We start from the raw sequence: 26,865 nt of genomic DNA, 5'->3' as shown, positions 1-26,865 counted from the left end.
CCTCAAAAACCAACCCAAGGGCTGTGTGTTTATTACTAAAAAGGGGCTGAGGCAGCTGCATATTGAATGGTTTATTTTAGGTCCTTTCAGGCCTGGACAGATGACCTGGTCTCCCTGGAAAAGGGCTAGCAGACTTCCCTGCCATTTAAAAACTGCTTTTGCTTGCATGATTTTGTTTTCAAAGGAGGAATTTCTCTTCTTTAAATAGCTTTTTGCAGTGTATATAGCAGCAGTATGGTACAAAGATGAGCATTTTCACAGTACACACAGGTTAGTATTGCCACTGAAAATATGCCTTAAACAAATGCCTTGAAAAACAGCATTTGCTCTGTATTATTGATCCACCCAGAGTGTTCATAAACCTCTGCAAATTCAATACCCAGAATTTAAATAATAAAACTGGAAAGTGTCAGGTACCATTCCAGAATTGGAATTACAGTAGATCCCACATTTTCCCCAACGCTGGTGCTTTGCCAGGCAGGTGCATGCTGTTGTATATACAGAAAAAAAACCCCAGAAGCAAATACATTTTATATTAAATATACATAAATAGCAGGAGTGTGACTGGAGAGCCATGCTTGCATTAATACTGAGTCTGTGCTGCCAGAGTCCTTCACCAAACGCGGGGACAGGCAAGTCCTTCTGAGCCTGTCCATCACCTGTGGCTGGGCTTGAGCAGGATCTGTCCCAAACCCAGCCCTGCTGGGGGGCAGAGGGATGGATGCACACTGGGAGCAGGGGGAGTCACAGCTTCTTCACCTTGTCTTTGTTCTTCTGGAGTTTAGTGTGTACCACCTTGAGAGTAGTGAGGAAGTTCCCGAGGAAGAGCAGCAGGAATGTGAAAGCCAACACAAAAACCTGAGAGGGGAAAGGAAGCAGCATTTATTACCTTATAATATTGCAACATGGATTATATTCAGCACTGCTGGACTCTACCAGACATAGAACAGGCTCTGTGCCGCATTATCCTGAGATATTTAAATGGAATTAGATGCCCAAATATCTTTCAGGATGTGGTCAAGCACCCCCTCTCCCCTGCTCTGTGCTTCCTCTGAGCAGAGCCAACACCCACCTGCCATTCTTTGCATTCCTTGTGCCTTGACAATCTGAAAAGCGTGATCGCATTATATAGCTGCCAGAACTGCAAAGGGGAAAAGAAAAAGGCAATTTAATTATGAGCAAAAGGAATGAAACCTTGGAAACATTTGCCATGGGTGCATGTGATCCAAAGCACCTTTGTGCGGTGCAGCAGCAGACACTGCACTGCAGAGTGAGGATGGGATCACCCAACTTACATGTCCAAAGAACAAGAAGGGAAGGAGAAATGTCAGCCCCCGCCACATCCAGGACTGAAATCCTTCTGGAAAAGGTTGACAGAAGAGACAAGAGTGTGAGCATGGATGAGCAGGACTGGACCTGCAGCTCTTCCTCACCCAAACCACCCCATTAGGGCTATTCCTGTCAAGTGAAAATATATACTTGAAATTGCAGTAGCTGGAGTAGGATGAAGATGGGGATGACCAAAACCTTCATCTTAGTCTCCTCAAATGCTGACAAAGATCAGATTCCTCTGCTCCTGACCCACAGGACCTGAGGAGGGGGATAAAAGCCTCACTGCCCCTTGTGCCTTGGGACACAGGCAGCTCTGCTATGGGGAGGCACACAGCCCTCTCCCTCCCTATCACTGCATCTAAAACCTCTACAAAAGCAGTGCAAAGAAAGTATAGCAGGAAACCTCACCTACTGTAAGGTCCAAGTGGTTTCTCTCCCCCAAAGCCCGGAGTCTATAGAGGCAGCCCCTTTGGTAATAATACTGTAAGAACTGAACACAGCCTGGAGAAAGAGAGAAAACATCACTACATTGGTTATTCAGAAGTATGGTATGTATCAAACTACTTTAATAACGTTTAATCCAACAGCATTTAATTATTGCTTATATTTGTGGGTTGCATATTTGTACACTATCTTTATATTCCTACAGTTTAATATTCCAGTATTTACCAAAACGTGTTTTCTTCTAAGCATGTATGACACAAAATGAATTTATCCCCTGAATTAGCAAAGTAAGATATACTCACTCTGAAATATTGAAAATGCTAAAAATTGACTGCGAAACATCTGATACATGAGTCCATCTGGCCTGGAAGCAAAACACAGGGGAGGCCTATTAGTTTGCTAAAAGCATCCAATGCAGTGCCCTTCCCCTTCACCACCAGGCCTGATCCCATTAGCAAACAAACTAGCAGCTGGTGCCCAGCCCATTCCACCCACTGGGAGCCCAGAAAGGTGCTACAGCCACACGGGAAATGCTCTCACTGATTAGGTTTCCCCTCTCTAACATGGATGAATGCTGTCCCCTCTTCTCCATTATCACAGTTTTCTCCAGGCAGCAAAGCCATGCAGCATCACCTGCATGGAGAATCCAAGCCCTGGAGCAGGGGGTGGTTGTGCTGCCTATCCCGAGGGCAGTTCAGGATAGATGGAGGGCAAGGACCTTCTGCCCCAGCTGCTATGTCAGCCCCTTACAGACTCAGAAGCAGAAGCTTTTGTTGTTTTAAAACAATTTTTAATAATTATCAGTTCATGCCCAAGTTGAGACACGTTGCACGGGGGCTGTACGTGGGGTGCATCGTGGGTTGTCTGACCAACACCACCACCCACTGCAAGGGGGCAGCTTGCATTTTTTGCTTTAAATTCTGTAATCAAGGCTCAATAAAGGCACCAAACATTCATTTTGTGGTGTCCCTCCTCTATAGCAAAGTGCTGCTTGTTTCCTTAGTTACAGAGACAGAAACTGGGAGACTTGCAGAGATTTTGCTATCACCAGCCCAGCTACAGCCAAAGGGTTTGCATTTCTTTCTTTCTTTTTCATTTTAAACCAGCAGTGTAAATATAAACTTGCAGCGTTGTATTTATCATTGAAAACATCTGTAACATCAAACAAATATTAAGGCTGACACTCTGCCATGTGTCCTGTGGCCACAGCTCCGTGGTCACACTGGATTTAAATGCTCAGATGATATAAACACCATGAAATAGGCTTGAAGCACCTCGAGCAGGCAAGAGCAGACTCACCACGTTAACATCACTCCAGACAGGAACGTGGAAACGTAGTGATGAGACACCCACCAGCCTTTGATCCTGAGCAGAAGAAAACATGACAGTTAGACAAGAAACATGGATTTCAGCATTGATGTCCAGCCTCACAGACAAAAAATGATCCAGAAACTGGGAACAAAACAGATGTCCCAACTCAAGCACAAGGGATGCTGTGGCATTTCCAACCAAAAATGTGTGACCTCTAACAGAAGGCAGCACGCTTACACCCCAGACCACATCTACAACTAACCCACAGCTACCAAAAACAGCCAACACCTTGGACCAAGACCTTAGGGCCTCCTAAGAACTGCAGCTTCTCTCTCTCCAAACCTCAGGTGGCCACATTTGCCTTTGGAAGTGACATGGGAGGAGGAGAGAGACAAGAGGCTCTGCAGAGAAGCATCAGCATCTCAGATTTGCTGTGTTTCAGTGCCAAGCTGAATCCCTTTTTGTTGCCTGGTTTTCTTTTAAGGACATTTCATGTTTTCCATGGTTTTTGCAGGTGGCACTGTACCTTGAGCCATTGCTAATGAGAATGCTTTCCCGTATTGTCAGCGTGCAGTAATACCACACCAACAGAAAGTTAAACACTTCATCTGTCACCCTGTTAAACAGAAAAAACACAGAATAAAAAACCATCTTGTTAATTATAAACATGCATTTTTAAAATCCCTATTTTTCCTTCCTCCTCCAGGGTAAATGAAAAGCTGCCCCAGTGAGGCTATGGACACAAAGCCCCATCCTGAACATCTCTAACCCACATGCAGCACTGCCAGGCTCCAGGGCCCTTCCTCCCCCCCACCCCTTCCCATGACCCAACACTGCAGATCCTGAGCTGATAAGCAGGTATGCAGGGATGGCTTTAAGTGCTGCTCAAGGAGAGAAAACACCATGGAAGCAGCAGATGATCCAATTTAGTGAGGCCTTTCCAGGCTAATTCAATGAGGAGATTCCATGAGATCTATATAAATCCTATCAACTAGAAGAATGGAAGAGCATTATGCTCTGGGGCAAAAAAAACAAAACACCAAAACTTTATTTTGCCATTTGCAAACTCCAGAAGCCAAGGGGACTTGGGGCAGCCTCTGTACAGGGCAGCATTGTTCCTGGTACAATCTTGCATGCACCCAGACACACAGAGACTGTAGTGGAAGTACTTGGCTCCAACACCTTCCTGGTTTTTAAGCAAAACTGAATAGTGGAAGCCTGTTGGTGCTCAGACACTTTATCACAACCTAGAGATAATGTTTCAGGTCTGATTATTTCACGCAAATTCTCTTCTGTTGTTTTTGCAACCCCAGAGCCGCAGCACAGCGTTGGTCTCTGCCTGGGACAACCCATAAGCAAAACCAACTGTTCATTCCCAAGGACAGCATGATGCCAGAATAACAACATCATCAATTTTTAGCATCATCAGGAAACATGATGTTGGACTTTCTCAGTTACAAAAGACTCTTTTATAAAGGAAAAACAATTAGCTAAAATACAGCTCCTGCCAGAGTTGAAGAGGTGCAGGTGTCCTGCTGCCCAATTGCTCAAAGCCTAAATAGCACCTGAGCTGTCTCACTGTCCTTAACAAGACATAAGATAATTCAAACCCAGCACAATTTTATGCAAAATACTTGATAAGAAATAAAAATGCAGCTTACCTGTAGTGGAGGAAAAACCTGCAGGCGACAGCCCCGAGTAACAAGATTATTGTCAGATAAAGTTTGAACTTCTCATACTCGTCCTTGTAGGCAAACCTGGAAGGAAACAGGTTCTGTTTATGGACACAGATATTTGATTGGAATGTGGCTTCACCTCTTCCAAACCAGATACAAATGCCAAGCCCAGAGACAGAGGTCTTGCTGAAACACTTAGAAAAGCAGTGGACAGTGGTGAAAGGCAGTGTTCTGCCTGCAGGGAGGGTCTGTCTCAGCTGCAACACAATGGCTTGTCCATCAGAGCTGGTTTCTGGGTTGGCATGAAAAGATTTTAAAAATACATGTATATCTACATCTCCATTTTCTGGAGCACCATATGCCTAGAAGTCACAGTGCCCTTTTTCATCACAAAAAAACTCCAGACACTTTTACAATTAAGGCCACAGGCTGAGCTGGGCTTAAAAGCAAGTGATGGATGGAATCAACTGGAGCTAGATAAGATGTTAGCTTATCCCCATGTCCTATTTCCACCCCTCAACATTTCACTTATCAGGTCTAAGAGAAACCTGTTCCCCTCTCTAGGCTTCAGTCCACACCCACAACTGGCCCCAGAGAAACCCAAATTCACACGTGTGGGTACACACACTCACTTTGCTTGGTTGCTCAGGAGAGTGACATTCACGTTTCCCAGCACCAGATTTAAGTACAAGCTGGAAGACAAAAGCCAAGAGCAGACCCAAGTAAGTTGTTTCATTTGAACACCACAGGATGATGCAGATTGAGGTGATGAGAAAGTGGCTCTGCCAAAGCCATGCTCGCTGGAGGTTTTTAATTAAGACAAATTGGAGGGAAAGACCACAGAAGAGGCTTTAAACATGGAAATATTGGTCAGCATTTCAAGTTATTGAAAAAGTTTATTTTCCTGGTGCCTTTTTTGCATTACAGTCTAAGGGCAATATATGTAGTGTGCATTGTCCAAACATCACAGGCAGGATTTGGAAGTAAACTTTCTGATAGAAACTTCCAAGGGGTTGCAGCATCACACAGCCCTTGGCAACCGACAGAATTCTGCCCTAGCAGCCCCGCTTGAAGAAAAGTGTAAATTTAAAGATGGTTAAAAATACCATTTTTTAAAAAGAGAAAAGTCTTCTGCTGATTCAGCCCTCAAAAAAATTAGCCCAGGAAAACATCAGTGTGGAACAGTGAACTGCACAATCCCTTGCTAGTGTGGGTTACTGTCATTTTAACAGAAAACCTGCACTGCCCACACACATTTACATCCACTCACAGCTAATGAATTCTGTGTACAACTGACATAGCAGCTCAGCAAGAGATTTATGACTAATCCAATTTTACAGGTCTTTCTTCAACATGCACCATTTCCTTTGGGAACAAAGCGCTGTCACCATTTAAAAATCCAAAATTTCTGGAGTGAGTGAGCCTCCCCAGCAGAGCACGTACCCATTCCTCTTGGGCAGGTAGGCTTCCATGTCAAAGAAGGCATTCTGCCTCTCCTTGATCTGGTTGCTGATCTCCTGAATGAGAGCAAACTCCTCAGGACTCGCTCTGGGCTTGCACCTGCAAGAACACAGAAACAAGATATTCCTGTTCATGTTTTCACCTCCTTTTCATTTGAAGGAAAATAATGTCATAAAATCCACGCTGTTAAAAAAGTGGCTGAGGTGATGTGCTTTGCTCCTGTATTTCTGCAGCACCATTTGGCTTATCACGACTTTATTTTGCTGCCAGGTTTATGCTGCTGTAGGTTACTTCAACCAGCTGGTTTATAAATCAGCTTCTCTTTTCATGAGCTCAGTGACAAGATCGTGTGGGAATATTGTGCTTTTCTGAAGGAACTCCTTCCACCTTGGGAACTTTGTGCGTGGTTTCAGGCACTGCCCTTGCAGAGACTGCAGCTCGTCAGGTACGAAACATTTCAGGACATAACAGGACACAGAGCTGATGATTTACTGACAAACTGTGGTTTTAGTAATTAACATTAACCAGAGAGCAGTGAGCAGCAAAGCCAGCAGCCCGTGGTGTCAGAGGTGCTGTACTCTGGCCTGCATACAAGGAACTCAGCCCGTGGCTCCTGGGGATCAGCCAAGCAGCCAGAGACAGTTCCCTCCTGTAAATCCACCCAGGAGCAAGTTACACCTTCAGGTTCAAGGACTGATGTTGTTCTTCCAGTGCAGTTTATAGAGCAAAGCATTGCTCACCTGGCACAGCCAAAAGCTGCACAGTCCTGCAATGTACAGCATGAACTGCAAGGATGAAATCCACACCAGCTCCTTTAAACTTCTTTATTTACAGGACTCCATCTCTCACGCAGTTACGAACATTCTACCTGGCTACAATATAGAACAACTTTAGCACTGCAACACAGATTGTCTATTAAAAGTGCTAAAAGTCCAAGCATTTCAGCCCTTTGGGAAGGAGAAATATTCCATCCCTGCCTCCTCCACCCTCCAGGTCTCCTGTTACCGTTGCAGGCTGTGCTTCAGATCCCTCAGTGTCTTCTTCTGCCGATGTATGGAGCTGCTGCAGGCTGTCTGCAAGCTGGTGACTTCTTCCAGTTTCTGCCTGTAAATTTTGTGTGTTTCCTGCAGGAGAAGAGGAGACAATTGGTAGGAAGAGCCCTTCTAGGTTATTAATGGCATTTGGTCCTCACCTCCGAGGGAAACAAGGAAAATCCTGTTTCTTTGGGATACAATAGGCACCCCTTTAACAAGCAAGGAGGGGGAGATACCAAACCAGTACAGATACAACAGGGCTTAAATGGCCACTGATGAAATTCCTGCAAGAGGAAAAGCATCCTCTACAGTCATCTAATTTCCTCTTTCTAATGAGCTTTCCCACTCAGGAGCTCCTCACTCCCATCCTACCCTGCAATGAAGACCCTAATCCTTGAATCCTCTAATCCTCCATTTGATTCTGATCCATGCCCATCAAATGGTGGCTACATCACAGAACAGGCACTCCAATTTCACAGCCAGATTAAATCTGGAAGAAAAAAGATGAGGACCTAACAGAGTGGGGGGGGGGGGGAAGGGGAAAGACACAAAACCAGACACAAATCCACAGCTGGGGGTTTAAGCACCTCCTGGCCACCACTGCCATCCCAACCCCATGGATATTCAACCAACTTACTGCCCCATATTCCTGTTTAAAGACCTGAACTGATGTCCCCGCCTGTGGCCTCAGATGCTCCTTGGGAGGAACTGCTTTATCACAGCTCACGGGTCCCTGAAGTCCCCAGTTAGTGCCCAGCCATAACAAGCACCCGCTCACCAACTGCAAACCCATCGAGAGGAGCCTCTGCTCTCACCCCTCCCTCCACTCAGGGATACCTGGGCTCTGCTTTTCCACCCTTTGCAAGGATTTCACCCCCTTCCCCATGAGCGAGGTCTCAGGAAGGGCTCCCCAAGCACCAAGCAATGACGTCTGGGTCAATTCTAAGATCTATAAGATGGAAAACAGAGTTTGCAGAGTTAGTGCCAAGAGACAGTGTGGGTTACGTGGCTGCTTCACCCACAAGCACACCAACAACCACAGGAAATTCCCACTGTTTTTCCCAGAGCATAAACTTGGTGGTGAAACCACACAAACCAAATCTTTGCTCTCCTTGTTAGGACCCACCTGGTAGCTGTTCTTTATTTACAGGAACCATCCAAAACAAGCTCCAGTATCTGATTTAAAGACCTTAATAACCAAACTAACCATGTACAGGCACTGCAGCTCCTACCGTTTCAGGATCACTTTGGTTGTGCTGAGCACACCTCTACAGCACTAACCCCTGGTCAATGACACATCGACCACCAGCAGCTGCCACCCCACCAAAAAGTGTTTCTACTTTCCTCGAGGACACTGAGGCAGGGACAAGTCACTGACATTTGCTGTGGTTTAGGTCAGACTCAGGCTGTGTGCTCCTCGAGAACACAGCACACAGCAAACAAGTGACAAACAAAGCCACACCAGCTGGTCTCCCGCAGCACCCAATTCTTGCTTCTGCTAACAAGAGTACAACCTGAACTGAGCTTTAATTAAGAAACAAGCTACATCTAGAAGTCACACTTTTTTTTTTTTTTTGCATGCACGGTCTGTTCAACAGCTTAAAAGAGGCTAAAACAGCCTCCGGAGTCAAAACAGCCGGTCGTACTTTAAAACCGGCTTTAAGATTTACAGCACGTGTATAGGTGCAGCACTGACGACAGGGAGGGAAGGTTTCTGGAGGTAAAAGCATCTTGTAGAACAGCTCTTGGCCCCCTCTCCGAGGCCTTTCTGTCCCTCAATGCACTTTTGCAAGATGGAAAAACAGCACTTGGACCCCTCCTATCCCACCACGGGAAATCAAACTCCGCCAGGAGATGCTGGCGGGACAGGCACTGCCTGCACTGCTCTTTGCACCACACCATGGGTGCACAGCCACGCCGCGTCCCCTTTCTCCATCCTTGTTCCAGCAGTGGGAACCGCGGCACCACATCTCGGTGCATCCTCAGAGGGACCTGGGGCACGGTCATGGTTCGGTCTGGGCTGTCCCATGCGCTCGCAGCACGTGCCCGGGATAGCGGGGCGCAGGCTGTTTGTGGATGCCGGGCAGGGATGCCCATCCTCGCACCGCCGCGCTCCGTGCGGGCACCCCGCGGCCGCAGCGAAGGCACCGAGCACGCTTGGCCGCCCCGGGCGGAGCGAGGGAGAGCCCGCCCGCACCTCCGGCTGCTCCCGCCGACCCGCCCCGGGGATGCAGCCGGCGGTGGGGACCCTCGGTCCCGCTCCTGCCGGGTCCCCTCCCAGGCTGGGCGAGCCGGGGCCGGCCCCGCGTCACGATGTGAAGCGGAGCCGGCAAGGGCAACGCGGGGCAGTGCGGGGGAATCCGCGGCCGCGCAGGCGGGGGAGGCGCCGCGATGCCGCCCAGGGCCCCGCCGGCCCCGCTCACCTGGAGCTGCTGGAACTCCTCCTCCAGCTCCCGCCACCCGCCGCGGCACCGCTCCAGCTGCTCCCGCATGGCGCGCGGCGGCGCGTGCTCCCCGGGCCGCCCGCGCGCGCCCCCGCGCCCGCGCGCACCCCCGCGCCGCTGACGTCATCGCGCGCGGCCATGGGCGCGGCCCCGCGGCGGCGCCCGCCACCCGCCGCCCCGCCCCCCTCAGGGGAGGGACTCGTCAGGTGAGGGAGCGCTCGGGTCTGTGCTCCCCTCGGGCCACGCATTCCCTCCGGTCGGAGATTCCTCTCAGCTCAAGGCTCCCTTCAGCTGCGGGATCCCCTCAGGTGTGGGCTCCCCTCAAGTGAGGGTCCCTCTCAGGCCCGGGATGCCCTCCTGTGATGGTCCCCCTCAGGCCAGGGCTCCCCTCAGATGGGGGCTCCCCTCAGCTGCTGTCACGCGCCCTGCCCCGGTCACCTCCTGGAGGCCCTGCACCTCTCCTGAGCCCCCTCGTGTTGTGCCAGCACCTGAAGTGCTCCGTGGTGTGACCTGGAAGCTCCTTCCTGCCCTGTAAAGGTGGTTCATCACACATGGGGCTGAGAGTGGAGATAAAACCTCCACTGCAAAGGGACCCGGTGGCTGAATGACCACGCACCTGGGCTGAGGCAGCCCAGCCCTGCAGCTGCCTGGAGCTTGAACACAGGTCCTTAATATCAGAGAAGATGACAAAGAGGATTCCTGATCTCTTTATTTTTACGATAATTACCTACTCAGCAGCTGGACTGGCCAGTTGTGAGCAGGGCCCGGTGTTCGCAGGCAGGGTGTGAAGAGTTGTAAATGTTGGCACCGTGTCCTGTGGGTTTCTTGTGAACGGGTAGAAATAGGCAAAGAGGAAGACAAAGGGAAGGGGAAGGAAGCAATTGAAAAAAAAGGTACAAGGGGGAGGAGAGGGAAGAAGTGAAGCCAAAGTGAAGCCACAAATACAGTGCTGCCTTTTCATGAGGAGCGTATGTAGGATCCCATTTCCTTGAATTGATATAAACAACCAAAAATGTGTAGAGACGCTCCTCAGTGTTCTTGCTGTCACTTCTCTAGGTCTATATTCACACTGTTTGCCCTTTTTGCATGTTTTTTTCCTACATTTGTGGGTGGACACCTGAAATGCAGTCAATGACCTTCTGCATTCAGTTTCCAGAGAAACCTGCTCAGAGCTTGCAGTGGTTTGGGATTTCTGCTGGTTTAAGAATCACCAACCCCAGGGATGTTGCATTGTCCCTGCTGCTTCTCCAGTGAGGCCATGATTGTCCAGAGATCATATGTGTTACGGCAGGTCTTGATAATCCTGAAGTAGAATAATAAACTAATCAATATAATAGAAATGTCACAGGAATTTGTTATGTCTGTATTAAATTTTTCCTGGATTCTAGCATTTGTCCACAATCCTATGTAACAGGACTTTATGTTACAGGAGGCCTGGATTTTGGATTACAGACTTTGGAAGAAAAAGGATCCCAGATCGGAGCGTTAATTCTGCGCTGGATACGTGCCGAAACTTTCCAGTTCTCCACAAGGTTGGAATACTCCCTGCTAGCAAAGTTATTTTTCCTTCCCACATGAAAACATTCCCTCCACCTTTGCTGTTCTCTGTCAGATCAGTTTATCACAGAGCCACCCCTAAGATGTTGCTGCATCTTACCCCTTGCTGTTGAGGGGAGGCTGAGGTGCTGACCCTGCAGACCTGGGAGAATCCAGAAAGTAAAAACACTTCCGTATTTGTAGGGTTGCTTGTGTCAGTCCTAACATTCAGGAAAAGGTATTTCTAGAAGACATCATAAATTGTCAATAACCCTTAAAAGTATTCCTTTCCCTGCTGATCTGTAAGACTCAAAAGAGCAGAAGGAAACTCTTATCAGTCATGAATATTTGCCCTGGGCTGTAATTCTGCAGGCTGAGGACATTTCATTAGGGCCGTGGTTGGTGTTTCTCATACAAAGGCAGGAAATATTGCGCATTTCCCACTCAGAGCCCTGCTTCGCCGGCCCCAGAGCTCTCCCAGAACACCAAGGAATCACCAGACATTTATCCCAAACTCTCCTACCTCTCCCCTACACCTCTTGACAGGCAACAATTCTGATGCATGTTGTGGCTGTGCATAATGTTTACCTCAAAAGATTTCTTTCAACTTTTTAACTAAGCCATGCTAATTAATATTCATCCAAGAGATCTGCATTTTCTTTCAAACAGAAACTACAGAAACATTTAATTAAGCACAAACAATGTGAGTGTAGCACTGCTGGCCTTACAGCTGCTTCTGCATTGTTTGACATTGCACCATTATGAAATACTTCAGAATTACCTGTAAACTCTCTCCACCTCCTGGGAGGCTGTAGCTGTTTGTATAGTCTCAGTATTTCAATCACATCTTTGTGAATAAAACCAAAGCAAGCTGAGACAACAGTGATCCCCTCAGCCCTGGGTGGGGAGCAGAGCTCTGTGCAGCTGATGTTTGGGGTTCCCACACCTCGCCTGTCTTTCACTTGTGGCAACACATGAGAAATGGTGCCTTTCCTCTGAATTTCAGTATTTTGTGATCCTTTTTCTAGGTATTTTGCAGCTTTTTAAGGGCTGTTTTCTGCTGCCAGAGATCATCTAAGGCCACTGCACAGCAAATCTACAAACACGAAATCTCTGGTTTGTCTTTACCTTAATTAATCCCCAATTCACCAACCTTTCACTGCCAGAAAACATATCTAAGAAATTGAGTTAATAAATCAAGTTAAGGATCACAGCAAAATTGTGACTGTTTGTTCTCTGGATGTTAGATTTTGTTTGCGTACACATAGTTATATATATGTACAGGCATATGTTAGCTCCTTTCCTTCAACCTCCAGACTATTCCTGAATGCAAATTCCATTCATTCTTTCCTCTTAAGATAATTGAGGCTGTTTCCTTTGATGCTTTTCCCTTTTCTAGAAATACAGATTCTTTCCAGCATAGCAAACGGGAAAGGACAAAATATAAATGTAGATGAGTCCCTATTCTAACATCAGGTGACAAGAAAATGTGGTAAATAAAATACTTGGCACGTGTTTCAGCTGGAGATTGATGCTGCTGATTCATCTTGTATTCATCTGGATTTATCCCTTAGTTAAGGAATAAATTAAGGACTTCAAGTGAGCCGTTAGCTCAAGTATGGCCAAATTTATCTGCTTCCAACAATATTAAGAGTCTTGCAAAGCACTCCACGGTTGCAGTAAATAATTCTCAGCTTTGGGTGACTTCAGTAATTAACTTCATAACTTTACCTTTAAACCTCTACCTTGTTGCAGGTAGTTAAGCAGAGACCATGAGCTGTAAATCTGCAGCAGCAGGAACTCATGGGGAGAGGGTATCTGGTGTCAGCTTCCAGGACTTCAGCCTTTCAGTTTGCATCACTATCTAAGTGCCTGAACATTCCAGATAACGAATGGGGTTTAGCTTTAGGTTGTTTTGATGTAAAACAAACATGGTTTTTATCTTGAGAGAGCTGCTCCCAGCAAAAAGGAGGGAAGAATTTTAAATGCTTTCCCACAAGGCTGCCTCTTAAGCCAGAGTCAACCAGGTGAAGTTTACACCTCAAACCTTTCACTTCAATCCCTCCTAAATCCTGCTGATGACAATTCTTTGGAGCAGAGTGGTGGGGAAGCTCCTTCAGCTCACTGACACAGGCTTGGTTGGAGTCCAAGACCCTCCCACCTCTTCCCTGGCTTTTCTTTTGAATATAGCAGCAATAAAACACACGTCTGAGCATCCCACTTCCACAGTATGTTGTTGTCACACTCTTCACCTTTAAAGAATTCCAACATATGTTTCCCTAAATGCTTTTTCTCTATTTATTCTACGAACTTCCCAGAATAAATGTAATTTATTGATTCTGTCAGTTTTCAGTTGGTTTGGACACTTAACATGGGTGATTCCCCAAGCTTAGTGAGAGCAAACTCAGCTTGGAGCAGCTGTCTCCTTTCAGTGAGAAAATGATTGGTTTCAGATGTAGAATACTGAGGGCCTTGGGTTATATTTAATTTTTTAAAAAAATCCTGCTCTTAAAAGTGAAAAAAATGAAAGTGCATCATATGTCACAGGACCTTGCTGCAGAAAGGTGTTTTTCTGGGCATGTTTCCATGCACAAACTCCCAGTGCTTGATTTGTTCTTCAGTGTGTCCAGCCTGGAAGTAAGTGGAGTTCAATGAACTGTGTTGGCAGAATAAGGGGCTGAGTTACAGCATAATTTACATGGACAGATTTAAAAGCTTCCTTTCAGTCTTAATAAATGTAAGGTTTAATCAACTTCCAGACAACTAAAGCAGCAACAGTACAAACAGCAGCAGAACTGAAGCCCTGTCACTGCCTGGTGAAGGAGGCTTTGCTGTTCCTTGATGTCAGTGGCCAATGCCTGTCACAGTGAAACAAGAAAAAGAAACCAAACTGCCAGGAAAGGTATTTGGGGCCAAATCTTGGCTGGCAAGGCTGGAACGAGGGGAATTGTGTCAAGGAAAACCCAAATTCTCCTGCTAGCACATCATAACTTGACTTTTTGACCCTACTTTTCATAGTGGCCTCAATGTTGTGCCTGGAAACAACTGCTCTTGGGAGAGGAAGAGAGTTTGGTTAGGACATTTCAGGGTCACTTTGGGTTTATATCTCACTCTTTGACTGAATTATATATTCTAGATATATCTGAAACCCTTTGCAAAAATTATCCCCACTTCCTACTTACTAAGGGGGTTCCTTCTCTCAAAATGGAGTAACATTTTCAAAGTAAAATTTCAGTTGAGTGAGTCAAAAGAACTTTTTGATTAAACTTCAAATATCACCACCTTCTCTTCAAGCTGGTATAATTTTGTCTTTTTTTGTAAGAAGAACATGCTTACATTTTCCCACTCTGAACCCTTGTAATACAAAAAGGTACAGAATGATATTATCAAGTGACAAAATAATTAAGTATGATTCAAGTGTTTATACCTGGACTAAGAAAACTGTAGATGGGAACCACACACTCCCCCTTCCTAGATAAATGTCTCTGTGAAGCCCCCATGGAGGGGGCAGGAGGGTCTGTGAGGGTGCTGATAACCCATTCTGGGACCATGTAAATAAAATAAAAACCACACAGAGACCAGGAGCAGAAGAATTTAAAATAAGTGACTCAGAACTGGAGGCAGCACCCTCCATCATATCCAGATACAGAGGTTTTTGCAGAGGGAGTTTTTGATCTCAATTTGTGAATTTTAATTTGTTGCTAAAATATTTTAAGTCTTTTAAAGTTTTTATTGTTTTCAAATGTATATTGATTTTCAAATATGTCTGTAACTACTGGTCAGCAGAAGCTGTGGTTAGGTATGGCATAGTTTGGACTAGCAGTTCAAAAACTTCAGGCAGCCTGTGCTCTTTAAAAATAAACAAGTGAAATGGTCTGAATTAGCTAATTATTTTAATTGCCAATCTCTCAGTTAAGTGCAGTGCAATATAGGGGCTGAAATTAAAAAATAGTTAATACTTTTCCAGAGATGGCTATTTCTGGTTGTAATTTCAGGCTGTAGATTTTGGGCTGCAATAGGCATTTTTTCTTCTCCCTCATGGGTTTCTTTATTTCTTCCCCAAAGCTCTGTCCTCACTCCAGCCCTTACAACTGGTCATGGTAAAACACAGGAATGATTGTCTTCAGTAATTCTTAGGCTCTGCCCCAAACCAGAGCACATTAATGTGACTGACTGTGAATAAATCCTTTCTGAATATCTTCATCTCGTTTTTAATAACAGGAGACATTTTCTCTTGTATAAGTATTTCTTAACTTGGCCAGCTTCCAAGGTTTTCTCTCCGTTTTTTTTCCTGCTTAAAGAAGTCTTTAAGTTCTACCTCTCCTACATCCCTGGAAATGCTTGCTAGCAGCTGCCGTCTTCGTAGTTCACAAGAAATTCCTTGTGTGTATTTTCCCTTGGTACAGATTTCCCTCCACCATTTCCACACCAGCTCACATGTTGTCTGTGGAGCACCTCTTTCTTCCCTCCACTTCATTTTCCTTCACCGGATTTCTCAGGCAGTGGCATTGTCTCCTTTGGCTCCATGGCCCTCACACATGTCATGGGAAATGGAATATTTGCCTTTAGTCACACTCACACTTGGAATAAATCCATTCTCTGTCCTATCTGAGCATGGACACAACATTGAAGCCACATTCAATGCCACAGATATCGAAGATGGCAAAGGAGCACCTGTCAGGGAAGATTGAGCTGTATCTCATCTTTACAGAAGCAGCTGCTTGTTTTCATCGCAAGATTTCCCACCTACCTCAGCATTTTTACCATACAGCTTGCAGAGCTGTGCACAAAAATTACGGTAAAAGGATTAGAATCAAATGCATTTGGCTCATGGGAGTCATACAAGAGCTTTGGTTTGATACTAGAAATGTGCACAGTCAATTACCCATTAGGGAAGATGATTACAGACACCCACAAGGCCAGAGTGGCAATCCCTGCTCACCATGGCTGTGGAAGAAATGTAATGGATGAGGGAATTAGTGTCAGGTTTATTCAGATTTCTCCTTTAAGATCACTGATGTGCATTTTCAGCGGCTTTCTCCTGTTTCTCCTGACATTTGCAAGGCTGATTTATTTGTTACTCATAGGTGCTGTAATCAGTGCTTTCATTTCCAGCGTTCTGCTGCTGGGCGTATGAAAAACCAACCAGAGGGGAAACACTCGTTGCTTATTAGCACTTTATATTCTGCTGGAAAATCCCGAGCTCAGGGCACGTAGCTGCACAGCGCTGTGTGTGCCCGGTGGCTCCGGCTCCATCCCCCGTGCTCAGCGTGGGGACCAGAGTGTGATGCCGTGTCCCAGCACATCCCTCTCCGCCCTGGGCCGCTCCCGTGGCCCTTAGCGCTGGAGTTTGGCACGTCGCTATGGCGACCCCGCCGCCGCCGCAGGCAGCCCCCAGCCGCCACCATGACAGGTCGGTGTCCGCGGTTTGATCCTCGGCATCAGGGGAGGCAGGAGAGCGGCGGCCACACTCCAGGGTGCTTTGCAAACCGAGCTCGTGGTCTTTCCCTGTCGGCCGCTCGCACCGCTGCCCTCCTTCCCGGCTCACGCCGGGGAGGAGCAGCAACAGGCGCCCTGAGCATTCCCCTCGCAGACAGTACCCTGGGGGCGAGGAGGGGATGGGGGTGACTCTGCTGCGCCGGTGGATGCTGGCAAAGGGACCCCGGTGCAGAGCAGTGCCGTGGTGCTGCGTCACTGCAAGGGTTGAGCTCAGCTGGGGCACCTCGGGGCCGGGGGACAGTCAGGCAGGGTGCACAGGGGTGTGGTGCCAGGCACGATGCTTCCAGGGACAATCAGCAGCCGCTTCTCTGCACCCAGGTGTGTTTCCCTCCTTGCTCTTCATTCAGTTAAGATATAAGATGAAAAAAAGTAGCTACATTGCATTGCTCTGAAGTTCCGCAAAGAGCCAGAGGAAAAAATGGGCTTCCTGTAGGGCCGTGCAAACTAAGCATTTTACCAGAGACCTGACAAAAGTCGCAGAGCAGCGTCTGGAGGAGGACGCGGAGGTCTGTACGAGCCTCATCCCCCAGCGCCGCGGCAGAGACGCACGGGAGCTGCAGCCTCTCGCCCTCGGCACCGAGAGCTGCAGCCGGAGCGACTCTGCACCGCCTGCCTCTCGCTGCCAGCCTCCCCGCGCCCTGGTAGTAGGCGGCTAAAAACATCCAGGGAGGCGAATACCGACTGCGTTATCACTTACGCAAACCTGTCATCGCTGACGTAAATTTAGAAGGGAATTCAGCAAGTAAAGGCGGCTCTCGCTGGCCCGCCTTACCCCGGGTACTCTGCGCGGGCTGTGCCTCGCAGGACACGGCGAGCAGATGGGGCTGCCCCCGCAGCTGGGAATCCTCCCTGGGGTTTGTAAATCCTAAGCTTTGAGTTAAAGAAGTGGTGGGATGTGATGGTGGGAAAGCGATGCTCCCATCTGGCAGGGGTAGTGAAGAGACTTCTTGTCACAGGCATGAGCTTCTCAGAGGTCATGGCCAGTGTCAGGGTGGGTACAGGTTGCTGTAGCTCGGCTCTTCAGCTTCCCCAGCAAAGGCAGGGCAGACACAAGCCAGCAATGTGTGGCACGGTGTCCTGAAAAACCCCAGCCCTTGGCAAATATTGGCAAGGCCCCCCATTCTCCAGGAGCTGCAGCACCCAAAAGTGAGGGAGGAACTCAGCAGTTTTAGTGTATCCTGTATTTGCATTGCTGGAAAAACATCCTCTATGATGGGCTGTGACTCCATCATACCGAGGGATGGATCCTGTCCTCGGTGTTCAAGACTCATTCTGGACACATAACTACTTTTATTTAGCAATGTTGTCCTCCCAAATAGCTGTTGAATGACCATTGCCCACAGTTGTAAAATGGAGAACTGAGGATGAACCCTTAACAGTATTTTCTTAGTTAGTATTTCTAGCTTTTATTTCCTAGAAAGGACCTAAAGCACCTTTCTTTTCCCCTCTCCTCCCACGGTCCATGTTTTCTCCCCTGCCGGGCTTCCCGGCACCCGCAGCACAGCAGGAACCAGAGCTTCGCTCTGCCGAGAAGGGAAAGACGCAGCAAAACCACTCGATACGGCTCAGTCCAGCGGATCAGGACAGAAGGGGGAGCCCAGGAGACAAAATCGGAGAGCATCCCACCCCGCCGGGCTCCAGCCGAGCTCTGGATGTTAACGGCATTCATAGAAACTTGCTTTTGTTTCTACAGCCACCTTTTGGCTTTTGTTTATGGTTTATAGGAGACCGCTCTCACCTCCGAGTCTGTGCCCAATTCCCACTGTGCTGAACAGTGGTTCCATTGGCAGTGCTCAGAAATCACCTCCATGCTGCACTCCACCATTGTTCTCTGTATTTATGAGGCAAAACATCTCCTTTTCCCTCCTCTTCCCCCGCACTGACCCTTTCCCTCCAGGCCTCCAACACCTGAAACACCCCCACTGTGCCTGTCATCCCCTGCCTGCTGTTCCTGCTTTAAACCCACGTCACCTCAGAAGTCACCTCCTTGGCAGCTTGATGGGCTGGTGAGCACTTGGCCTGCCGTGGGCGAGTCCACAGCTTCCTGGGAGATGGAAACGTTGTGGTTTCAACCCCTTTTAATAAGGCACCTGGAGGACTGATATTTTTAGCAGTAAAGGAGCCTGAGCTGCATTACTGCTGAGGGTATGAAGTGTCCCAGCTCTGGGTGGGTCTCAGGGACACTGGACAACTCCCTGACCCGTTCCATCAGTTGTATGGAATAGATGCCTTTCCCTGCACTCCCCAAGATCTCGAGCAGGTGCAGAGATCAATGCCCACCACAAACCTGACCTGCTGAGATTTATTTAACATTTCCTAACAGGCCAGGCTATGCTATGAGCCCATTTTCACATAGTGCTGGTTTGTACTTCAGTATCTTTAGTTGCCTCCTGTTTGTTGTATCTCTTGTTTCACCCCTCCAAAGCCAGGCATCAGTTACTGACTCGGGTGCATCTTAAAGCATGGCTCACAAATACTGTTCTGCCTGTACCTGCCTGAGTAATTTCTAATTTATTGCTGATAATAATTTGTTTTCTTCTCCAGATACTAACAATATGCCCGTTATAAAGTACCCCAGGATTAGAGACCCTCTCTTTTATGAATGGGACAGGAAAGCCCAGAAATGTGGATTAAGACACACAATCTATGCTGTAAATGGGGATCAGTATACTGGAGAATGGTTGGACAACTTGAAACATGGTAAGATAATTTTGAGAAAAAGTAGCACCTTAGATGTCCTTACAAAGGTTCCTAGGGGCAGGGAGCAGTCAGTGGTTCTATTTGCTCCTGGAAGAGCATTCATTCATGTATGACTATATTACACAAACACACACATTTATATATATTTGATAAATGTAATGCAAAAATGCAGAAACATTTCTAATATGTAACTTGAAGAGCTTTTGCATGCACTCAGGGGCAATTACCCAAAGTATCTCTATTACAGATGTTTAAAAATCCTTTCCAAATACAGCAAACTGCAGTCAGCTCCATGCACTGGGATGTGCCCTGGCTGCACAGTCCCTGGAGCTCTCTCAGCTCCTGACTTGGCTCCAGGAATCTTAATTTATTCCCAAGATGTGGCAGGGGCTGCAGGAGAAAGAGCAGGGGAAGGAGACCCTGTCCAAGCCTGGAGCAGCCGGAGCAGGACAGGCTTGTTTACAAGCAGTAAACTGAGGCTTGGAAAGATTTCAGTGCATTCAGCAGAGGCCACACAGGAAGCCCCTGATCAAGATTAACAATAGTTCCAACTTGGGAAGCTAAACTGAATCCCAGACATAAGCCTGTCTTGGTGCAGGGAGTGCTACCCTGCCTGCAATGAAGCAGGAAGGGCAGCCCTGAACCCCCTTCTCCTAACCATGATGGTCTCCCTGTCACTCCTCTCGTTTGTTAACCAGGTAAAGGCACCCAGCTATGGAAAAACACAGGAGCTATTTACAGCGGTGACTGGAAGTTTGGGAAGCGGGATGGTTATGGCTCATACAGCATTCCTGACCCAGTAACCAAGGAATACAAGAGGGTGTACACAGGCTGGTGGGAAAATGACCGAAGAGGTGTAAGTGAGATTTTCTGCATGTGCCAACAGTGAGGCAGCGGGACCCAAAACACAGGGAAGAGCTGGGTGCACATGTGCAAAAAGATTATTTAAAATACAAATTTTCCCAGTACTGAGGCTGAATTGAATGGTCAAGACTAAAAATCCAAGATTTTTATGGGAGTGCCATCTCCTTCCTGGAGAGGGAGTCATCCCCACCCATCTGCTGGTTACCAGGCTATAGCCCCAAGTTCGCCACCAGCTGCTGCAGAGCAGTGGTTACTGTTCAGACTCGCAGCTTGGCTAGGCAGGATGGGAGGTTTCCCATCCCATCTCTTAATCCTCCTCACCCATCCCTTTCATTCCTCTTATCCTTGAACAAGTCAGAGGAACCTGTATTATAGGCACTGCCAGAAAATGTACTTTCTTCTGGGAGTTTTACAGCATAATAGGCAACTAACTTGAGTTATTTTGGAAATTAAGCCTGTCACATAAATCACTGTTTTTTTTCTAAAAGGAACATAATGAGAAAGTAATCTGGTAGAAGTGACTGCAATGTAATGTGCAAAATCCCTGTAGGAATGTTTTTGGATCTGCCAGTGGAAACCTTGTGTTTGTCTTTGTGTCTGCTTTTAAATTAAACTCATCTCCACCAACGCTTCTAATGGGCGTGTGGCTCCATGGCTCCTGTCTCTTGGAGGGAGCTTCCCTTCCTGTTCTTTAAGGTCATATTTTGGATAATTGAACTTTGGTGAAAGATGTATAATGACATCCAAATATCACTATGGTTAGGTTTTCCTCTAAAAAAGTTTCTCCCTTACATCCATGCAGTTTAATAAAATCAACACTCAGAAAAATCAGTTGTTTCCAGAACTGGTTTTATTATTTGTTCAGAGAAAAAAGAACACTTTATTCCAATGGGAAAATGTGTTAGTAATATGGAAATATTTCTTACTGGTATCACTCTCTGGCATAGGGGGTACTTCTGGACTTCACCTGATGGCAAACATACACCTAAGACAAACAAGGGCTGGAGCTGCCCAGCCTGGGACACACTGAGCTGGAAACGTCATCAGGGTTGAAAGACATGAAATCCCCATGTTGAGAGATACATCGTTTAATGCTGCCTATCCCCAGGCAGGTTTATATACTTCTAAAACCCGCTTTTAGCTAAATATTAGCAGCAATCATGCCAATAATAACACACTGAGATATAAACCCACGGTTTTGTCAAGGGAATAAAACTGTTTGCCAAAAAAAAAATCCTATACTACCACATCTCATTTCCTTCAGCACGAGAACAGCCGCAGAGCTGGGCTGCCAGCAGCCATGTGTAAGAGTAATAAACAAAGGAGTCTTCTATCAAAGTGATGTCCCAAAGTTGAACACTGACCCCTTTCAATAGAGCAGCTCCTAACCAGCCATCTCTGTGCTGCTGCCCAGGGCCGGGGGGTGTTCTTTTACCCCAACGGGGAGTGCTACGAGGGCGAGTGGAGCAACGGTTTGCGGAGTGGCTGGGGAAAGATGCAGTACAAGGACGGTTCCGTCTACGAGGGACAGTGGCTGGTGGATCAGCCCAATGGGCAGGGCGTGCTGCGGCTCCGTAAGTACTGACCATCCTCACCCTGCCCCTTCCAAGCTGCCCTCCGGGTGTCTCTGCCATCCAGATTTCTGAGTGCTACACTGCAGCCTTGCAGCAGGGCTGCAGCCGGTCCGTGTCATCCCTCCCCTCCTGGTCTGGAGCTGGAGGCAGCACAGGCTGAGCAAGGGCCCATAAGCCCACACGCACGAAAGCCTACTTTTGCTGTGATTTACATTTAAATGACTGGGATGGTTCGGGTTAGAGATAATATACTGTTGGGTCAGAGAAGAGCAAATCTCTCTTTTCAAGCCAGGCACTTTGCCAGACAGGCTTTCTAGCTCTGCATACCAAAGAAGAGTCCAGTTTCCAGCACAGGAAAAAAAAAAAAACAACAACAGTTTTCTTTTTGTGTTCACTCCATCCCCTCTGTCTGCTTCCGACAGTGGCTCATGTTGAGTGAACACAGGGGTTTCATTAGTACACAATCCTTTTCCATAAATAACACCAAGCACATCATGGATTGGAAATGTTAGGGCCAATCTCAGCATAAATACAGAAATTTAAATTTTTTCCCCTTGGAGTTTAACACATTTTCTCCCAAAGCCAAGAATCCCAAAAATCTCTGTAATACCAGGCACGGCATTCCAAGAACATCTGAAGAAATATTATCTCCATATTATTATTCATCTATTCTATTTTTTTGCTTGGAAGTGATCTCAAGGCGAGTAATTAGCTAAGCAAAGCAGCTGGGAGGAATGAGCATGACCTTCACTGCACACCACATGCATGACTGTGCTCTCTCTGCTGACTGTAAAGTCGCTTTGGACCAATGGCTCATCCGGATGAAATCAGCACCTGCTTCCAGAGGGAATCTTCCACTGATCTGCTGTGCTCCCATCAAAGGCCCTGTTAGTTATAAAACTAACAGCCCCTGCAGGCTGAGCTGTGGCTGACGAACCATTTCAGAGCCCAGTTGCCTCCAGCATAGCCTCTGACTGATTGTTAGCTGGATTCCTTTTGGTTAAAATTAGCCGGAGCAATTATTTCATACCCACGAACGTAATGCATTCAGCTCAGCTGCTGGAAGTGCGCCCACGTGCCAGCAGCTTTGCCATGTGAAAGAAAAGGAGTTCTTCAGTGGAGGTCACGATGAGCTGCAGCTCAAGATTAAATTGCTTGTAGTGGCAGCGTGCCCGGTGAGGGTGAGCTTGGCTGAGAGCACCGTGCTGATCTGCCACCTCTGCTACATCCATTCCCCAACAGCTTTGTACCAGAGCACTTCGCATCCACAGGATCATGGTTGTGAGCAACACAGCCTCGGGTGCTCTGGGAGGAGAGCAGATGGGAGCAGCTGGGCACCACAGTGCAGTCAGGGCGTTCGCTGCCCCCTCCTTTCAGCCAGGGCTGTGATTTTGGTGGTTTCTCACTTGTTGGTGGCTGGAGTGCAAAAGCCAAGCTGCTCCCACCCCTGTGGGCGGGCAGGTTGGTGCTGCAGATAAGCACAAAACCAAATCAAAGTTGCAGATAACCATCACCATAGCTCCAGCCTGTAAACCAGACCCTGCCTGAGCAGCCCAGTAGCTACATTCTCCAGAAGCATTTTTGGTTTTTCCCTCTTCCCTTACAGCATCCTGGCTATCTCTGCAGCACCATGTGGTGTGCCCTGATATTTCAGCCACTTCTTGTGATGAAGAATGGCAGTGCTCAGCTGAGACTCAAAGGTATTTCCACTAACATGGTCAGAAATCCCCATGGGTTTGGGCTTAGAAACACTGTATGTAGGAAAAGGGGTGAGCAGAGGACTCTCTTAGTGACAGCAGGGTGGTCTGGATGTATCCCAGCTCCAGCGTCACCATGGGTATGATGCCCCTTCTCAACCAGCATCCATGGATGAGGCTGCTCTCTTCCCCTTGCAGCTCTACTTTCCCTGTTAGTGATGGATGGGTGGATTCCTGGAGAGCAGCACAGAGCCCAAAAAAAGCCTCTATCAACTTGCAGAAAAATCCCAAGACAAGCAGTACAGCTGGAAAAACAGTCTGTAACTGACTGCCTGAACCGTTCAGACTCTCACAGCAATTCTCACCCCGTAATTCATTGAGGAAAAACTTAACTAAAAGTATTCTTTGAAATCAAGATTATTTTGACTGGACAGCAATCAGTGCTCTGTTCCTTGCCCAGACAAGCAAATCTCTTCAAGCCAGAGATCCTGTGTGATTTGTTGCAGTAACAAATCTGAAACTTGTGTCCTGTAATTTTTCTTGTTGTGAAGAGTGACTCAGGGACCAGTCCCTTACCCTGAGCACACTTGCTCCTTGTGTCAGCAAAGAATGAGTATCACTGTGAGAAGAACAAAGCAGGTGAGCACTGTCCTGGTTCCAAGTGGGCAAGTGTGGGCTCCTTCTACAGCATTTTCTCCCTCTGTGGCACAGCAAATGGAGCACTGCAAAATCAAAATGACACACAGTGCCACAGCCACCTTGAAATTACTAAGAGGAGCCAAACACATGATCTCTGCTGGTTTGCTCTGTTGATTGATTTCATTTGTAACCCCTTAACCAAATGGTGCAAATTTCAAGGTCTGTTCATGTATTTAATTGCAGCAAATGGAAATCGGTACGAAGGAGGTTGGAAAGATGGCAAGAAGCATGGCCCAGGGAAATACTTTTACCTGGATAAGGGACAGCAGTTAGAAGGCATCTGGGTAGCAGATATACCGAAGTGTGGAGTTCTGGTTGACTTTGGCAGAGACAACGCTCCAGCCCCTACTCAGTATCCACTCCCAGAGGTAATTGCTTGGAAATTTTGGTGTTTGCATTCATCAGTGCTCGGGTCAGCTCTCCAGGTAGCATTTCACTCCCCAAGAGATTTCCCCCACGGGGTGTGTGCTCAGTCTTTTGGCCAGCAGTGTCCTAAATGGCCCCTAGGGACTAACAGCTCATGCAGCCTCTGCTGGAGCCTCCCAATTGCCTACATCTGAAAAAATGCAGTTCTCATGCACCAGAACCGCTCAGAGACCTGATGCAGCACAAAGGAAACGGGGACAATACAGGCAGAGACAATAGTGGGATTTGCGTCAAGACCAAATGATTTCACCAAGCCCAGGTGCTGAGGCTGAGCAGACCCTGCAGCAACCCGAGCAGCTGCAGGGTGAACAGCAGCTCTTTCCTCCCTGTCAGGGCTCACCGTGTCCAGCAGCCCCGAGGGCAGAGGGGCATGTGCAGCTTCCCACTTGGGCCCAAGGTGGGTAGATGGTGTGTCCTAGAGCTCACATCCCCTGCTCCTCTTTTCCCTTGACTGACACACGCTGCAGAGGAAGAGCCAGGCCCTATCCCCATCCCACAGACTTGGTGAGACAAAGACACACTGGGCCACCAGCCTGGCAGCCACTGGGTCCTTGCGTGTCACTTTGGTGCACGACCTGGAGGACAGGAGAGCCTGTCCCCAACTCCATGCCCTTGGATGAAGACAGGAAATGGGAATCAGCAGTGAACAGTTGTGGCTCCAAGTGACAGCTGTCTGTAAGAGTCTCAGCTTGAACCTCCGTGGTCTGCAAACTGCAGATGTGAGACACGAAGGCATCAGTTTCCAAGGGATGGTCAGTGCACGATGGGGTGGGGAAGCTCCCCTTCACTTAGAGCCAAGCAGAGCCACCTTGGATAACCACAGCACACTACTCTGCTCCAGTAACACAGGGAATAGCACGGCCCCTGGGCAGGTAAAGCCACCCACCTTCCTCTGGCCCAGGGACAGGGCTGTTCCAAATGACACCACGCACCACTTCCGAGGCTCACAGCTGTTATATCTTTGTTGCCCCTGTTTTTACAAATCCGGTTTCAATAACCAAGGGCCCTTTGAGCACAGTTTTGACAAGCCGGTTAATCCTGTAAGAACCAGGCACACCCACAGCAGTGCAGAATAATAAACCCCAAATACCCACCAGGGAAAAACAATCTCTATTTTGCAAAAAGAGTGAAAGGAGCAGCACTTCTGTAGCTAAAAATATTTACTTTATGTGGTTTGTCAAAGGTCACTGAGAAGAGCCTCAACAACCCAACAGCCTGGGATGAACTGCTGGTACATTAAGGCAGGATGTGCAAGTCTGGCTGTTTATTTAACTCCCCGAAGACCAAGTGATGATCCAATTCTCTTCGGCTCTATAAGCAAAAACAAAGCACCAACTTTCACTGCTGTTACGGTGCTTTCAAAGGGTAGAGATGTGTTGATCTCAGAATATGAAGTAACAGATAAAAGGAGAAAAATTGAATTGAGGTTTTCATACGCCTTTTGTCACCAGCACCCCCTTTACTAAAACTAGAGGTGAGGCCCAAGAGGCTACAAATCAAAGCCACTTTTGTCCAAGAGTGTGTTTTGTTAAAGTCACTCACACAGAGCTATTTCAAGGAGATGAAGTGATGTACAACACACTAATAAAATAAAGCAAGTACAGTTGTTTCTAAAACAATAATTGAAAGGCTGCAATATGAGCTGAAGTCCTGATATGTGGGAGACTCTCCAATAATGCTCAAGTAATCAAGATCTATAAAACCTTAAGCTTCTTCAATTACACTGCATAACTGATTTGTATTCTTTTTATTTAGATTGAACTACATGATCCAGCTGGTGTTTTAGCAGAGGCCCAGGCAATGTTTGATGACAGCCATAATTAATAACCAGATGCTGAAGGAAAAAAAAAAAAAAAAAAATTAAGAACACGATCCTTGGTTGTTTATTCCTCCGAGTTTCAAATCCACACCGTGGTTATCGTGTCGTGGTCTGCCTCACCCTTCCCTCAAGGCTGCTCAGGTACACTTCATTCTGCTCAGTAGCCTCTTCCCACCCCCATTATTTTGGAAAAGAAAAAAATTAAGTGGAAAAAAACCCAAAAGACAAGCACCAAAACGCTGCAAGAAAGGCAGAGTGACTCTTCGCGCAGCTCCTCTGACTTATTCCTCCTGCAAAGAAATCACCCTCCTGTTGGTTTCAAGGTCTTTGCTTTAGAGAAGGAGGGTTT

General features: G+C 47.3%; 2 protein-coding genes across 4 annotated transcripts; one reads left to right on the top strand and one right to left on the bottom strand.

Moving 5' to 3' along the window:
- Positions 1 to 744: 744 nt before the first annotated feature.
- TMEM120B (transmembrane protein 120B) lies at positions 745 to 9,750 on the bottom strand (the record flags this gene model as incomplete). Of its 3 annotated transcripts, none has more annotated exons than XM_082293673.1 (12): positions 745 to 858; positions 1,073 to 1,141; positions 1,296 to 1,360; positions 1,741 to 1,833; positions 2,079 to 2,140; positions 3,076 to 3,141; positions 3,614 to 3,703; positions 4,749 to 4,844; positions 5,396 to 5,455; positions 6,207 to 6,323; positions 7,230 to 7,348; positions 9,682 to 9,750. In XM_082293673.1, the coding sequence occupies 12 exons, from the start codon at positions 9,748 to 9,750 to the stop codon at positions 745 to 747; spliced, it is 1,020 nt and encodes a 339-aa protein (XP_082149799.1). The 3 variants fall into 3 exon arrangements, with proteins under 3 accessions (XP_082149799.1, XP_082149800.1, XP_082149801.1); XM_082293674.1 differs by having other exon boundaries at positions 1,296 to 1,357; XM_082293675.1 differs by having other exon boundaries at positions 782 to 858; positions 1,069 to 1,141.
- Positions 9,751 to 19,292: 9,542 nt separating this feature from the next.
- Positions 19,293 to 26,521, top strand: MORN3 (MORN repeat containing 3; the record flags this gene model as incomplete). The annotated part of the gene is made up of 5 exons (XM_082293545.1): positions 19,293 to 19,437; positions 20,136 to 20,293; positions 21,716 to 21,875; positions 24,455 to 24,639; positions 26,453 to 26,521. The coding sequence occupies 5 exons, from the start codon at positions 19,293 to 19,295 to the stop codon at positions 26,519 to 26,521; spliced, it is 717 nt and encodes a 238-aa protein (XP_082149671.1).
- Positions 26,522 to 26,865: the final 344 nt, after the last annotated feature.

Source organism: Coloeus monedula (assembly GCF_965178545.1).
Source record: "Coloeus monedula genome assembly, chromosome: 18".
In the NCBI taxonomy this organism is placed as follows: domain Eukaryota; kingdom Metazoa; phylum Chordata; class Aves; order Passeriformes; family Corvidae; genus Coloeus; species Coloeus monedula.
Note: the sequence above shows the minus strand (reverse complement) of the source record. Positions and strands in the feature narration are given on the sequence as shown.